Source organism: Colletes latitarsis, chromosome 11 (genome assembly GCF_051014445.1).
Source record: "Colletes latitarsis isolate SP2378_abdomen chromosome 11, iyColLati1, whole genome shotgun sequence".
NCBI classification, from domain to species: domain Eukaryota; kingdom Metazoa; phylum Arthropoda; class Insecta; order Hymenoptera; family Colletidae; genus Colletes; species Colletes latitarsis.
Genome location: NC_135144.1, coordinates 24,434,086 through 24,447,703, shown reverse-complemented (window position 1 = coordinate 24,447,703; position 13,618 = coordinate 24,434,086). Strand labels below are relative to the sequence as shown.

General features: G+C 36.1%; 2 protein-coding genes across 2 annotated transcripts; both read right to left on the bottom strand.

Annotated features, from left to right (window-relative positions):
• Window positions 1–2,917: 2,917 nt before the first annotated feature.
• LOC143348414 (uncharacterized) lies at window positions 2,918–8,079 on the bottom strand. Its single transcript, XM_076778590.1, has 7 exons — window positions 8,023–8,079; window positions 5,963–6,422; window positions 4,829–4,962; window positions 4,683–4,786; window positions 4,498–4,597; window positions 3,652–3,807; window positions 2,918–2,971 (listed from the first exon to the last, which is right to left on the bottom strand). Exons 1-7 carry the CDS (start codon window positions 8,077–8,079, stop codon window positions 2,918–2,920), a joined length of 1,065 nt encoding a protein of 354 aa, XP_076634705.1.
• Window positions 8,080–8,299: 220 nt separating this feature from the next.
• Window positions 8,300–11,779, bottom strand: LOC143348413 (odorant receptor 43a-like). Its single transcript, XM_076778589.1, has 6 exons — window positions 11,578–11,779; window positions 10,057–10,339; window positions 9,744–9,843; window positions 9,264–9,371; window positions 8,924–9,079; window positions 8,300–8,350 (listed from the first exon to the last, which is right to left on the bottom strand). Exons 1-6 carry the CDS (start codon window positions 11,777–11,779, stop codon window positions 8,300–8,302), a joined length of 900 nt encoding a protein of 299 aa, XP_076634704.1.
• Between the last annotated feature and the right edge of the window lie 1,839 nt (window positions 11,780–13,618).

Below are 13,618 nucleotides of genomic sequence, written 5' to 3'. Positions count from 1 at the left end.
TTAATGTGTGTTTTGTTGGATGTTGCAACATATTATTTTGCGATTTTAGTGACGTAGTTTACGTATCGTTGTTAGAATCCTGTATAATTTACTGATAAGAAATCAAAGATGAAAACTTATACAAAAGAAAGTATCGTGTAAAGGACAGAAGGTCGAAGAAATGAATACGTGATGTACGACCTTGGTTCTCGACAGAAATTCAAAGAAACTTTCAGTCTCCTCGAATGTCTCCATATTTTCATACCTATTGTTTGCAATAATTATTAATTAACATCAGGCAATAGTTTAAACAATGCTCGATAACGTGGGTTGTATAAATAATTGTTTTTAATACCATTTTGCATAGAATATTCATTTTTCGGTCAAAGGCACGGTTAACCGTTAATTGATTGGTGAACTCGCCAAGGACGGTCTTCCCCACCCCTTGAACTCTTCTGCCTGAGGCTCTCTTTCTGTTCTAGGCTGGCGGACGTGACGGAACCTCGTGGTTCTGCGCTCCACCTTTACTCACCACTACTGACCACTGGGCAAGCACTGGTCAACTCTAGTGACCAATACTGACCATTAGTGACCAGTAGTGACCAGTAGTGAGTCAGTTCTGAATCTCCCCTGTCTAATTTCTTTTTCGACCTTCAAGCGTCTGTTGGGCTTGAATGTGGGGTTACATCTTGCTTTTACTTCTCTGGTCCCGTTCCATATTTTACAACTGGTTCCTTGTTTGGTTTGTCCGATGTAAAATCTGTTTCACTGACTACTGGTCACTACTATCGACACAGTGGCGAGTGATATCTCAATCTCCAATTTCTTACTTCTTTTTCGACATTCAAATGTCTGCTGGGCTTGAATCTATCGTTTTGCCTCGCTTTCATTTGTCTGGTCTTCTTACATATTTTACTTCTGGCTCCTTGTTTGCGAATGTGTTTGTTCCTCTATTCTATTCTGTATATGTTGTCTTAACTAATCGCAAATGCAAACTTTTTAGTTTCAGCTTACTTACAGGCCATCGTTGGACATCGTGGGACATCGATCGGCCCATTTATTTTATTTCAGGGCTTCGTGTTCGCCAATTTATTATATTTAACTAATCGTAAATGCCGCCTTTTTTAGTTTGTTTCAGCTTACTTATAGGCCATCGTTGGACATCGCGGGACATCGTGGGACAACGCAAGGACATCGAGGGATTTTTATCTCTAAGACCCTTAGGGTAAATTTAGTTTTAAGGCCGCGATACCAAGCAATTATTAACTTAGCTTCTCGTTCTCTCGATCTTTCGTTTCTTGAAACATGATTCGATCCGAATATCTGCTGTACGGTACAGCATCGCGTCGCGTCGCGTCTCCCATAATTTAGCTTCACCCCTTTTTAAACAAAATAATTGCTTGGTACATTTACTCCCATGTATGCGTCTGCGTATATACCAAGTAATTCTTTACCAACTAGCTTCTCGTTCATTCGTTCCCTCGTTTTTCGTTCCGATCACCACTGCTTCCATGTAGAAAGCAAGTGATCGGCCGTTTAGCTCGTCCGAAGGGTCAGTTGCCGTCCTCTGGCGAGACGATCCAAGGGAAAGGGTATTTCGGCCGCAGAGGGGATCAGGGACTGTTCCTGTCTGCGGTAGCCCCGACACACGCTCCCTCTCTCTGTTAGACATCCCGAGTTGGGTCCAGTTGGCTCCCAACAGGATGCGTGGGAGAAATGGGGAACCTCTGTGTCGGGTGCGTCGATTCCCTTCCCCTTCGATCGGACTTGCCAAGAGGCAACGGAGCCGACCCTTTTGACCAGTTACTCGGTTCGCGTGTCGCGTATCTCGTTCCTTGCACTATTGCATGGTGCATCGCGTCGTATCGCGTCGCGTCGCGTCTCCCTCGATTTACCTTCATCCCTTTTTAAACGAAATAATTACTTGGTATAACTAAACTAGAAGATCGAAGGAACATTGCCTCCTTCTATCTCTCTAGTTTAGTAATCTAGTTTCTAAGGATGTAAAAGGGAGATCGATGGAACTTGGATTCCATCTATCTCCCTTCGGGTCTCCACTCGCAGCAACCTCCTCGTGGTGAGACCTGGTAATCGGTATCACCCACGATAGAAAAATTATTTTTCGTGGGTGACACCGAGCTAATGGCTGCGAATTTAGAATTGTTTCTTGATATAATAAATGAATTTAGATTTATAGTTAGGCAGGTGTTTGGTTAACCATCATGTCAGGCAACTTATTATTCTTTTAAAAATTCTTTCAACTCCCTTCGTTTGTTGCTCCCTCGACCAACGATCGTTGGCCACAGAAGATCTTAATTAATGGAGGGTGGTTGGGAATCGGTTAGGGCGGGTCTCCATTCGCAGCAACCTCCACGTGGTGGGACCTGGGTAATATTATTTACCGTTTAATTAATAATCGTATCACTCTTAGCTGGGTAATGCAATTATTAATTAAAAACTAAATAATATTAGCAAATTAGGCTGCGATCCGCTTTGCATAGGTCATCATAAATATAGAGCTTCTTCGCTAGGTTAGTTTTGATTCTCATTGATTCATCAAAGATTCTAGAGTATTGTCAGAGACAAGGTATACGAGTAAATCTTTCACCCAATGTATTTTTTCTAATCTTTAACTGTGGAATAATGTGCTGACTAAAACCGATATATTATGTACTTATTTTTGTGGAGTCTCTTCGTCACGAGTATTGACTCGCTCACCAAAAAATTAGGATTTTTCTAATCATGGAATTTTAATAAACAACACAAAGTTCATAATTCATAATAAATATAGATCCTCTGTATTTGTAACATCGTGTTTTTTTTTTAACTATTCTCTTCTATAGACAGAATATATCGTATATTGTATATATTGTACAGATGTAGACGCACTATATTCTCATGACGGTCGAAAATAATTGTAATCACACAATGTTTCACACTATTGCATTCTGGCTCGTAGCATGGAGAGAGACGCCATAGAAGTTTTTACAATCTATATGGAACAGAAATCGTTGCAAATATTTTCTTACCTCCATCGCCAACAAATAAGTGATTTCTTTTCATCTCTATCGACTTGAATTCGTATAGTGGTTAACGTAATTCCTTTTGCAACATACGAATACAAGTTAATTTTTTTAAATTTACGCGCGAATATATCTTGTAAGATATGCCTAATTGGAGTTTATCGTAACTGCGAGTATGAGAATGATAAAGTGTTAATTAGTGTGCCTCCGGGGAAAACAGCAACCAGACCACTTTAAAATTGTGTCATTTTCTTTTTAATTATTAAAGAGATCTGTAGACTGTTTTTTTTTATATATATAATAAATTAGATTAACTCGACAAATCGAGATTTATTATATCTTGTCATTATCGTGCAGGATGTTTCCGAGTGAAATAGCCAAACTTAATTTACGAATTTAGGACCTCGAGAGGAAAAGATATTTTGAGCTTCGAAATTCATAATTCATATTTGATGAATTAATTCGGGTACACTTAGCACATATGTATATTCTTTTCAATTCAAGGGATAGAGTAGCTTAAATGGTATACATTTATGGATAAAAATGAGACACCTTGTATCTATTTACTTAGCAAGAATAGAAACACGATTATAATATATTTCTATTGTTCCTTAAATTTGAAATATTGAAAGGGAATAGTTGTACTCACCTCGGTAAAACCGAACAGCGAAAAAGTATAAAATTTCCCAGCTGTGATGTGCATCGTTTTTTGCCCATTTACTATACACATTAACACTGTTTTTCTATCGTTGTTTTCAACATCTGGCCAGTCGATATTATAAAATGCGTTACCCAACTTTTGGGACTAAAGTATATTATCGAGTTAATATTTTACACTATGCTCGATAAATCAACAAAAATGTTTATAGTTACGATAGAGCGACAAAAGTACAATGTTTGACAAAAAATCGAATCACTTTTAAGAGCACTACTTCGTATGTAACTCGAAGCAATTGGAGAAATTCTAAACCAAATGCAGATAAAGAAATATGTGTGGGCGTACGTACCTCGAACGATAGTTGTTCGCCTATGTAGGAGTACAAGTATAAAAAAGCAGTTACATCGGCGGCGTGTATAAGGAAATTTAATGCAGCTGACGGATCAGAAGAGATTTTCTGAAAAATGAAACGAATAGTGATCGTCGGAGCGAAGTTTAAATAGAAAACTAAATTTTTTTCTAGGTATAACAGTTTTAAATTATGATATTCCATAGTCAACGTGTGTTAGGTTCTAGGATTTATTCTCTTAAATGAAATTATATTTCTGGCAATTTTCTTGTGGGAATGTCGTGCAAAATGGTGATAATTATCGTACGTGTCAGTTTTTAGGAAAGTTATTCGTAAGGGTGGTTTGTAAGAAGGATTTGCTTAGGATTACAAAACTCTTAGTGCATGTAGATTCCTATAATTTTGTTACGTTACGAAGCGTAGGAAGCGTGAAGGATACTTCTCTAAAATCTTGGCCTTCTACATATTAAACAAATTAATTTTCTTACGATCAGTGCAATATATAACGCTAAGCCCAATCTGAAACCACAGCTCATGAGTTCCAGTAGAAGGACCAGGTGAAAACAGTCGTTTAATGTTTTCGACAACCTGCAAATAACTTCTTCTAAAAAAAATATTAAAGCTAGAACATTTGTAATTAAAAATGATGCAATAGCGTGCGAAAAAAACGTACCTCAACAGCTTCAAATGCGCGGTCACCGACCGTTTGATGCCATCTTTGAACAATTTCGGCGGTTTCATTGGAATATTTCGAATACGATACGCGAGTATCGATATCTTAGCGCAGAGATGTAGCATAAGGTTAACTATAAAACTAACTTCCGCTACGTGGAACATAGGTATGTACGCGACAGGTATTTGGAACAAGTACAACAGTGCATAAAGTAGAGGTTTCTGGTAGTTGAACATAATGTGAGCTCGGAAAGGTAGCTGTAAAAGGACGGTCTCGTTACCTGTGAGAAAACACGAAGAAAATTATGCTGAAAATGTTTTCCAAATGTCACGTTCACGCAAGTAATGTAACTTCGATGGGTTAGATGCGCGTAACGATCACCGAATCCGCATCACATTTTCATGGCAGTCGAGGCTTAAATCACCTCTCGTGTCGGTGGCGTTAGTTTAACGTTTCTAGATTATTACCGTGTCGTACGACGTTAATTCTAGCAACATTGTTCTATTCGTTCCCTACAACAGTATTCGTTCTTCCCGAACGCGTAATAATTTTTACTCACTTAGAATGTTTCAATCGTAACGCGTTAAATTTGACTACACTGCTGGAAGACGTATAGAGGATGCTCGGCCACCTCAGTAAAATTTTAATGGAAGATTTTAGAGGCCAAAACAAGACGAAAATCAAGAATACCAATTTGTTGATGGAGGTTTCGTTAAGAAGTTATTAACGTTTAAAGTTCCGCCCGTACTGAATTTTTTTCTCGAAAATGCGCAGGATTTCGGGGGTATGTCTATTCACAAAAAATGATTGTAATTGATCCCCGCAATCGAAAATAATTTTTTCAGAATGATTTGAAATTTTTTAATTTAATTTTTTAATAACTTTTTAACGAAGCCTCAGTCAAGAAATTGATACTCTTGATTTTCGTCTTATTTTGGCCTCTAGAATCTCCTATTGAAATTTTTCCCAAGCGTGGCCGAACACCCTGTATAGAAATAAGTGAAAAAAGATACTATATTCAATAAGAGTAACTTTTATACGTTATTTAAGATATTTTTATCACATTGAGCATCCTTTACATTGAATGTAAGTCAATTAATATTTTTGTATTGACTTTTTGACCCATATTACAGCTTTTTATTTAGTCTTACACGTGGTTCCCAGTAGCAGAGTCAAATTTGACGTACTATGATTTAAAAAATAATCATCTTCTATTAAGAGGACCAATTTTTTCCAGAGACACCCTTTCATATGACACCCTAATACTAATTAACGAATACCTCGATTCGAAGAAATGAGCAAATCTATCAAAGGACGGGGATACATAGTAGCAATAATGAAAAACGAAGCCATTGCCGTGTATTTGCTGAAACGGTAGCAGATGGTGTTGTAGGTAGAGTACAAAAGCTTCTCGTCGCTGTTCTCGAACAAGTTATCACTCGCGATTTCTCTCTTCATTGTGACAATCACCTCCCCCAATTCCTTCCTGCGAATGTTTATCAGAAGAAGACCAAGATACGACGACGTCGTCACCATAGTTTCCAGTATGTTTATCACCATCAAATCCACATCACCCCTACAATCATACAGATCCCAGTATCCAATAATCAAGTGCAGAATATAGTACACCACCGTGATTGATAATAGTACGTGCGCGCGCTGCAGTGGCCAGACACCTCCTAACGAAAAAATCTTTTCGACCAACACGAGTGGATCTTTGAGTTTTATATCGTCTTTGGCCTACAATGCACAGACTACATTATTCGAAAGATATCGAGATGTATAAATGCACAGACGTATTGGGTTGTAACATGCGTCAACTGGATCTTCGTAAATCATTAAGAACTGCGAATTATACGCACGGTCCTTATAAACACACACAATTATGTTATCGAAATGTTACTATCGAAACTGTGTTAGATCGAGACACGAAACATACTGTACAAAGAAAAGAAAGAAAATATCTTAATTTCCAACACGTCTGATTAAATCTTTACTTCGCGTTAATTTATTAGGAATTCCGTATGTTACAACCCAATAGAAAAGATTTGTCCTCTCACTTTCATCACTTTCTGTCGTGTGTTACTATTGAGTTCAGACTGTGATCGCACGACTGTGAATTTCGTTCGAAGATGGTTAGCTAACTGCAATCGATGAACGATAATTTCTTGCAATGATCTCGTCATGAATTATTATTTTCTCTACGAAGGAAGGACACTTGAATTTCCCCGTAAGACGCCACCCTAACCAATTTGCCATCGGCTATTCTGTTTCTTTCCGCGAACTTACTATGTAACTATAGATATTACTTTATATCTTCAGCGCATAGACTGCGTCGCATTTATCGGTAAATGTACGTAATGTTGTATATTATTGAATTATATATTGAAAAGTTCTGTTGTTTCCTCGACCTACGTATATTTATCTGGTATTCGAAACAGTACGCGAACTGATACTTTTATTAACCTAACCTGGCGTATAAAAGTAACAGAAATTTGCGAGATGAGTTTCGCCTCTACGCTGGAGGCTCGACGGGAATCAGTTTTTAGCGCATTAAATGTATTCGCGATGTTGCACGCGAATTCCACGAGATTTTTGCGATCGATAGTTTCCGCGACATTTTTGGATACTATAGTGGCTTCGAGTGCAATCACTATGCTACCATATTTAAACTGGATTCAATTTTCTAAATATGTAAGTCTTAACAAATTTTTACACGTTTCGTCGTTGTTTCCATTTTTGTATAGCTATTGTATTTTATTCATTCTTCCCCTTACTCTTCAATTCTTTCGAATGTTGATTTTACATTTTTGTTTGTGATCATTTTATCTGAGAATTGTATTTTTTCTCCAATTTGGACAGATAAGAAGGAAAATAACGATTTGTTGTGATCATTTCAGCGACGAAACGACACGCTATCACTATTATCTGCAAATGTAGAATAATGTCGTCAAGCATGGCGTTGAGTTGGACAACCACCATGCTTATGAATCTATAAAATTTGTCTTCGTTAAACGCGAATAAAATTTGCCCAACTCTGGCTTGTAATAGGCAAGATCGTTGAGTCGATAATTCTAGGTCTTTGTGTCTTGGTGTGAAGTGGTTAGGGGGTGGATTAATATGCTTGTGATCTACGGATCACAAATGTGTGAAATGAATACTACAGAAGATAATCTGGTGCTCATTGTTTTATTTTCACACACCGTTCTATGGCATGTAAGAATTTTGTTTGTCAACAAATACTACGTTTATAAGGGGAGGGGGGTGGGGAAGTATTGTGCAGACTGAAACTGTCCTCTTGAATTTTTATGAAAAGAAACAACAAGATGTACCTACTTACCTGACCACTGTTCATCGATTCAAGAATATTGATTGACTCATGATAAAAACAGGACATCCTTAACTTGGTCACTGGGGGGATAGGTTGAATTTTAACTAATATACTATAAATATGGGTCGTTTATATATATCATTACGTGTTTTTTTTATTATTCTCTTCAGCAGACAAAATATATTAGGTTGCTGTATGCTGAAGAATGATCAGTACGCAGTATACTACATTTCAGAAGACACAACTTCTCATACAATTAGAAAATAATTGAAATAAAAATATACTGTTACATTCCGGCCCGTAGCATGGAGAAACACGCCATAGAAGATTTTACAATCTGTTCGGAACAGAAATCGTTGAGAGTATTTTATTACGTCTTTTACAAACGAATCAATAGTTAATCGAGACACACGCAAACAGTATGATACGTATCATCGTAATTTATGCTTTATCTTTATCGAATTCATATAACAGCTAACGTAACTTCTAGTACGATATGCAAATACAAGTTATCTTATTGCTATACCTCGTAGAAGATATGTCCAATTGGAGAAGTTTATCGTAACTGAGTATGAAAATGTTACAACGACTTTAATATTTTGTTACATTTTTTAAAAATTTTAATTGAACCCGTGCTTTTTTTTACTCATAAGAAAATTGGATTTAATAACTCGAGTTTCGTTGTGTCTTTTCATTATATTCACAATTTTTATAACGCGTTTCCAACTACGAAGCTTCACAAATTATCGACAACGAAAAATTAAGCTTAAGAGACATATAGGTACACTGATGGACAAAAACAAAGCATCTTATGATTACTGTATTATGCAACAAGAATGGTAACATGTCATGAAATGTATCATCGTTACTATCGCTCTCTAAATTGCTATTTGAGAAAGGTTGTACTCACCTCGGTAAAACCGAACAGCGAAAAAGTATAAAATTTCCCAGCTGTGATGTACATCGTTTTTTGTCCATTCATCATACACATTAACAATGCTTTTCTTTCGTTGCTGTCTACTTCTATCCAGCGAACATTATAGAATGCGTCGCCCAATTGTTGGGACTAAAGTATATTATCGAGTTAGTATCGTTACACTAAAGCCACGAAAATACACAGTTCGCCAAAAAAATCGAATTATACACGTTTTCATGGAATTACAATCTTTTGCACGGTATTTTTTTAATACGATTTTAAAGTTACACGGTTTCCATTAACACGATTTTTATAAAACGATTACCGTACGTACCTCGTATACTAATTGTTCGCCTACGTAGGAATACAAGTATAAAAAAGCACCTACAACGAAGGTGTGAATGATGAAATTCATTGTAGCTATCTTGTCAACGTCGAGTTTCTGAAAAGTGATATAAATAAAAAGTGACGCATAGATATTGTCAGGAAGTTACAACGGTTTGTATCGAAATCATTTCAATAGTGTTTTTGAAAACTAGAACGAGCAAGTGTGTCGAGAATAGACTGTCTTACATGTATTGCTTCGTACTAATTTATATTAACGTAACCTTCTAATCTTTTGTCAGACTTTTGCATCTTTCAAATACTCATACAATTTCTATGTAACGATTTGTTTATGCAGTTCATACATTCTCGTAAATTCATTGTATTTGTGTACGAAATTCTGAAGTAAACTCTAAAGTGTACTAACCGACATATTCTTGCAACATAGTATTCTCAGCGTTGTACATACTAAATAAATTCATTTACTTACGATTAGTACGAGGTATAACGATAGGCCCAATCTGATACCACAGCTCATGAGTTCTATCAGAAGTATCATATTGAAATTGTTATTTAATGTCTCCGAATACCTGTAAAAGACTTTTTCGACAAACTATTCTCGGACTGTTGCAGTGCCAAATGCGGGATCAATAATAATTCTTATTCGTCTTGTACAAGGTTTAATGAACGGTTAATTGTAAAAATAAATATCGGTGCATACTTTAGATCTTGAATTTGGCCAGCGACAAAATTTTAATTGTAATTAAAAATGAAAGAATGATGCATAAGAAATACGTACTTACTCTTTCAGCTTCAAATGCATGATCACTGTTTCTTTGATGCCATCTTTAAATGATTTTGTTGAGTCTATTTGAATATTTCGAATACGATAGACGAGTATTGATAATTTAGCGCAGAGATGCAGAGTCAAGTTGACTATTAAACCTACTTCCGCTACGTGGAACACAGGTACGTACATAAGAGGAAACTGATACACGTACACGAGAGTATAGAGCTGAGGTGAATTATAGTCGAAGATAATGTGAGCTCGAAAAGGCAGGTGATAAGGTATGGTACTACTATTCCCTGTGAGAAAATACGAAGAAATAGATGTTTATACTTAAGGGGGTTTTCTAGTGTGAATCTTTGAAAAAATCGATATTTTTTGCATTTTTTTAAAGTATATAATTTGGCCTGAGCTTCTAAAATTAACGAAGTTATGGCTATTTGAAGAATGCGATGGTCAACGTCATTGTTACAGGGATACGAAAACAGAACGGTGCCCATGATATCTTAAAATCTACTTGACCAATTGGCTTAAAATTTTAGGTGCACATTCAGTACATGTATGACTATAGTCTCTATCAAAATGATTCGAAAATTTATATTTTTTATATTTCTTTGGAACGGTCTTTCTAATTTGAGTCGAAGTACAAGAGTTGAAATACAAGATAATAACAAAGACGTAACACTTTTGCTTGAATGCGACTGGAGCATGCAAATGCATACGTCGAAGGATTATCGTTATTGTTTGATCCAAAAAGAGACATGTGCCTTCAGTATAATAACTGGTTTTAATAGAACTGTTGAAAAATGGAGTTAATTAGAGGCGAGGGCTTAGTCTCTCATCGAGCTGGAATTGCAGATTAATTACGGAAATTCGTAAGTATCTCGTATTACTTCTTAAAACTTGTTTTTCTCGAAACCACATTCTTCAAACTGGTTGGCAGTATATCTTAGGTACTACCCACTCGATCGTCTCGAAATTTAGCAGACATACAGGGCGTTTCAAAACGATGGGACAAGCCGATACATGCAAATTTGTTATGCAAAGAAAAATCGAAATATTTTTTACTATTTTAGTTAAAATCATTACAGAAACATTATGACAAGAACACATAACTCGCGAGATAAATAGTGTCAAGTCATTATGTCACTTGTAAAGATTAACGATGCAGATAATTAATTTTTCGTGAACAAAAAAGAACCTTTTTTAACATAAAGGTAAACATTAGTCGATATCTACGTTTACCATTAATCTGTCAACTAATATTACAATAAATTTCGACATCATTCATCTCATTAGTTACACGTTCTGAGCATAATGTTCATGGATTATTTCTTTATTCGATTCTACTGGCCGAGTCGCCTCTATTAGAGGGACTATTTTTTTTATTAAGGAATACCTTTAAAATGTATATAACACTCATATACTGATTAACAAATACCTGGATCAGAAGCAACGAGCAAGTCTACAAAAGGACGGGCATACATCAAAGTAACTGTGATCAACGATGCAAGTAACATGTATTTGCTGATATTACATGAAATGTTGTTATAACTGAAGTACAAACGCTTTTCCTCGATGTTCTCGGATAAATTTTGATCCGCGATTTCTTTTCTCATATTGATAATCACATTCTTCAATTCATTGCTACGCTTGGCCGCCACGAGAAGACCAAGATACGTCGACGTCATTAACAAAGATTCCAGAACATTTAACACCGCCAGATCTATATCATCCATGCACTCGGTCAGATCCCAATATTCTATAAATAGGTGCAGCCCAAAGTACACCACCGCGATCGTAAATAGTGCGTACGCGCGGTGCAGTGGCCAGACACCTCCTAACGAAAAAATCTTTTCGACCAACACGAGTGGATCTTTGAGTTTTATATCGTCTTTGGCCTACAATGTACAGACTACGTTATTCGAAAGATATCGAGATGTATAAATGCACAGACGTATTGGGTTGTAACATGCGTTAACTGGATCTTCGTAAATCATTAAGAACTGCGAATTATACGGATGCTCCTTACAAACACGTGCAATTGTGTTATCGTCATGTTAAAGAAAAGTACAATGTCGAGCCATTTTTTGACATTCGACGGAAAGAAGATATTTCTGCTATCCAAAGAATAACAATAGTTATTTCGTCGTAATTCGATGAAAAAATTGTAATAATGTATTTTATTATCGTATGCATTCGAGGACGTTTTATTTTCGAAATAATAACCCAGAAAATTGGCCGAGAAGGCAGTGGAAGACTGATTTATGAATTCTCCAAGTACGAAAAGTAAAATTGTTACAGGAAAATGCACGTTTTGACTTTAGAATCAAGCTTTAATGTGATCCTTGCACATGTACATGTAGAACTTATCAACTAAGACGAGCTCCAGAGTATTCTGTCGATCGTATAAGTTAAGACGCTGGTTTCGATAACTAGAAAGATCAAATTCAAGTAGACTTCCGCTACAGCCTTTTACAGATGACATAAATACACTTTCGCCACTCAAATACCATTATTAATTACCAAATTATTGAACAAATGTCATAGCTAAGGCATTAGCTGATTTGTATTGACTATGAATTACATTGTTTGTGTATGTCTATTATAACGTGCTCATCGAAGATAGATCAAATTAAATAAACTATTGTTCCTTGATTCTGCTGGATGTGCAGATAGGTACATGCTAAGTAGAAATATTTCTGTTCCGACGAATGCTAAAAGTGGCCATCTTTCGACACTGCCCTTTAAATGGTTTAAATGTATCTACTCGTTTAAGTGTTTTGCATTTATTTTCATATGCACATGACGTAATATTCGAAAAAACAAATTTCTTAATTTACGTAAAGGAACAGCAATTTGATTGTATTCGTATTTTTATTTCTCCGCGTTCGAAGAAATTACCAATTAGCTATTGTTTCTTAATTTATCAGGAATTTCGTTTGTTACAACCCAATAGAAACGATTTGTCCTCTCACTTTCATCACTTTCTGTAGTGTGTTACTCGACAATCGAATTCAGACTGTGATCATGTAACTATGTATTTCGTTCAAACACGGTTAGCTGACCGCAGTCGATGGACTATAATTTCTTGAAATAATCTCGCCATGAATTATTGTTTTTACTACGAAGGGAGGTTGCTTGAACTTTCTCGTACGACGCCTTGTAACCAATTTGTCATCCTGTTTCTTTGCACGAACTTATTATACAACTATAGATATTACTTTATATCGTCTATGCGTAGACTGCGTCGCATTTATCCGTAATAGCATTTGATAGATTGCTTGCATTATCGGAAAGTTTTGTCATTTCCTCGACTTATGTGATTTCTTTGTAGTTTGAAACTCATTATTCAAAAATCACTGTTATCGAACCGGCTACTTTTATTAGCTTGACCTGACGAGTAAGAGAAACGAAGAAGGTGAAGTTTAGATTTATTCTAAAAGTTTGACGTAAAACATTTCAGTGTAGGCGATGTGTACGCGACTATACAAGTTTTACGAATTTTTGAAGTGGAACAATTGCCACTTCTGAAACTAAAAATACATTTAATATCTCGTCTTGATGTTTGAGGTCAT

Excerpts from the sequence above, each read along its gene's own strand:
- LOC143348413 (XM_076778589.1), bottom strand. The coding sequence starts at position 11,779 with ATGGATGATATAGATCTGGCGGTGTTAAATGTTCTGGAATCTTTGTTA. Across the intron at positions 10,340-11,577 it reads CAGTTATAACAACATTTCAT|GGAATAGTAGTACCATACCT; the intron begins GTAATATCAGCA and ends ATTTTCTCACAG. Across the intron at positions 8,351-8,923 it reads CGCTGTTCGGTTTTACCGAG|ATTGTAAAATCTTCTATGGC; the intron begins GTGAGTACAACC and ends TGTTCCGAACAG.
- LOC143348414 (XM_076778590.1), bottom strand. The coding sequence starts at position 8,079 with ATGTCCTGTTTTTATCATGAGTCAATCAATATTCTTGAATCGATGAAC. Across the intron at positions 4,787-4,828 it reads CTATGTTCCACGTAGCGGAA|ATATCGATACTCGCGTATCG; the intron begins GTTAGTTTTATA and ends CTCTGCGCTAAG. Across the intron at positions 3,808-4,497 it reads CGTTATATATTGCACTGATC|TCCCAAAAGTTGGGTAACGC; the intron begins GTAAGAAAATTA and ends AATATACTTTAG.